Source organism: Glycine max, chromosome 3 (assembly GCF_000004515.6).
Source record: "Glycine max cultivar Williams 82 chromosome 3, Glycine_max_v4.0, whole genome shotgun sequence".
NCBI classification, from domain to species: Eukaryota; Viridiplantae; Streptophyta; class Magnoliopsida; order Fabales; family Fabaceae; genus Glycine; species Glycine max.
In genome coordinates this window covers 9,937,212-9,938,534 of record NC_016090.4, presented here as the reverse complement: position 1 = coordinate 9,938,534, position 1,323 = coordinate 9,937,212, and the positions used below count along the sequence as shown (strand labels likewise).

The following is a 1,323-nucleotide window of genomic DNA, read 5'->3' as shown; positions in this document are numbered from 1 at the left end:
TCCTTCTGTTGGAATTCCTCAAGCCAGCCAATGAGCAGTGCTGAAGAAAGTTATCCATAGGCTTATTGTGTAGAACTCTATCTTCATTCACCCATGAGTTGAATTCCCCACCACAAAAGCATAACTTTATGACAAGTGAAAAATAGGTGGGAAGCAGATTCGACTTGGCTTTGGCAGAAGGGGCAAAGGTCATTTTGAAGGACAATCTGCCTCCTGATTAGGTTTTCCTTAGAAGGAAGCCTATCCCAGAGTAATCTCCAAGAAAAGGATAAAGCTGTGGGGGGGATTTTGATTTCCCATAGCTGTCTGAAGCCACTATTTGGCTGATAGAATAGTTGATCAGGTCTGATACAATTATAAGCATAATTTGTAGAAAAGATCCCCGTTGGTTCAGCTCCCCACACCCAAGAATCCATCAAGGCTGCATTGGTACTTATTGCTGCAGTCTGGTCAATAAAAGCTGAGGCTCCCCCCAATTCATTGTCAAAAAAGATATATTCTCCAAGAGAATTTCCACTCCCAGCCAGTTTCTCCAAAAATCCCCATGCTTGCCACTGTCTGAAGTTTTTGAGATGATATTTGATATAGTTCTGGGTATTTGTCTCTAAGAATAGTTCCATCTCCCACCCATAAGTCTTCCCAAAATAAAATTTGATCACCACTGCCCAGTTTCCAAAAAAATTGCTTATTGACAGTAGCCATACTACTGTGTTGAATAATTGATCTTAAGTCAGACCACCAAGAGGAGAAAGTCTGCTTAGGAGGACCCTCTTCCAAGCCTTTCCAAGAGGAGAAATTGCTTATCCCAGAGAAAGTCAAACCACCAAGAGGAGAAATTGCTTATCCCAGAGAAAGTCTTTCTGCGCATAATAATTCACTCTCTCTGGTCCTTGTGGTTTTGTGTCCCCATTTAAATCATGAGTCCCATATCCAGTAACACCTCTTTCTTGTGTTCTACTCTGTTATTGTCTATAATTGAAATATAGTATAATTGTTTTTTTCTTCTTCTTAAAATTTGAACCGGTGCTATCATTCTTTGAATGCCATCATCTACCTTCAATGATTCACATCTAAATTGGTCCCTGTTTGATTAAATTAATTAGTTATTGCTTTAGTTTGACTCGATAGAAGTATGATATGTATTCTTAAAAAATTGTCCATGAACTGTTTGATAGAAGGACTGAGAATGAATTGAAATTTTCTTACAAAGTTGTATTCTGAACTTATTTTTCTTACAAATCAAACTTGGTACTTTGAAATCAGTGTAGTTTATGTTGAATGTGATAGAAAGGATTCAGAGGTAATGTCTTTGGAAGAAGACAA

General features: G+C 38.0%; 1 protein-coding gene across 1 annotated transcript; it reads right to left on the bottom strand.

Annotated features, from left to right (window-relative positions):
- Positions 1-83: 83 nt before the first annotated feature.
- On the bottom strand, positions 84-620 carry LOC106798165 (uncharacterized). Its single transcript, XM_014774134.2, has one exon. It carries the CDS (start codon positions 618-620, stop codon positions 84-86), a length of 537 nt encoding a protein of 178 aa, XP_014629620.1.
- Between the last annotated feature and the right edge of the window lie 703 nt (positions 621-1,323).

Excerpts from the sequence above, each read along its gene's own strand:
- LOC106798165 (XM_014774134.2), bottom strand. The coding sequence starts at position 620 with ATGGAACTATTCTTAGAGACAAATACCCAGAACTATATCAAATATCAT.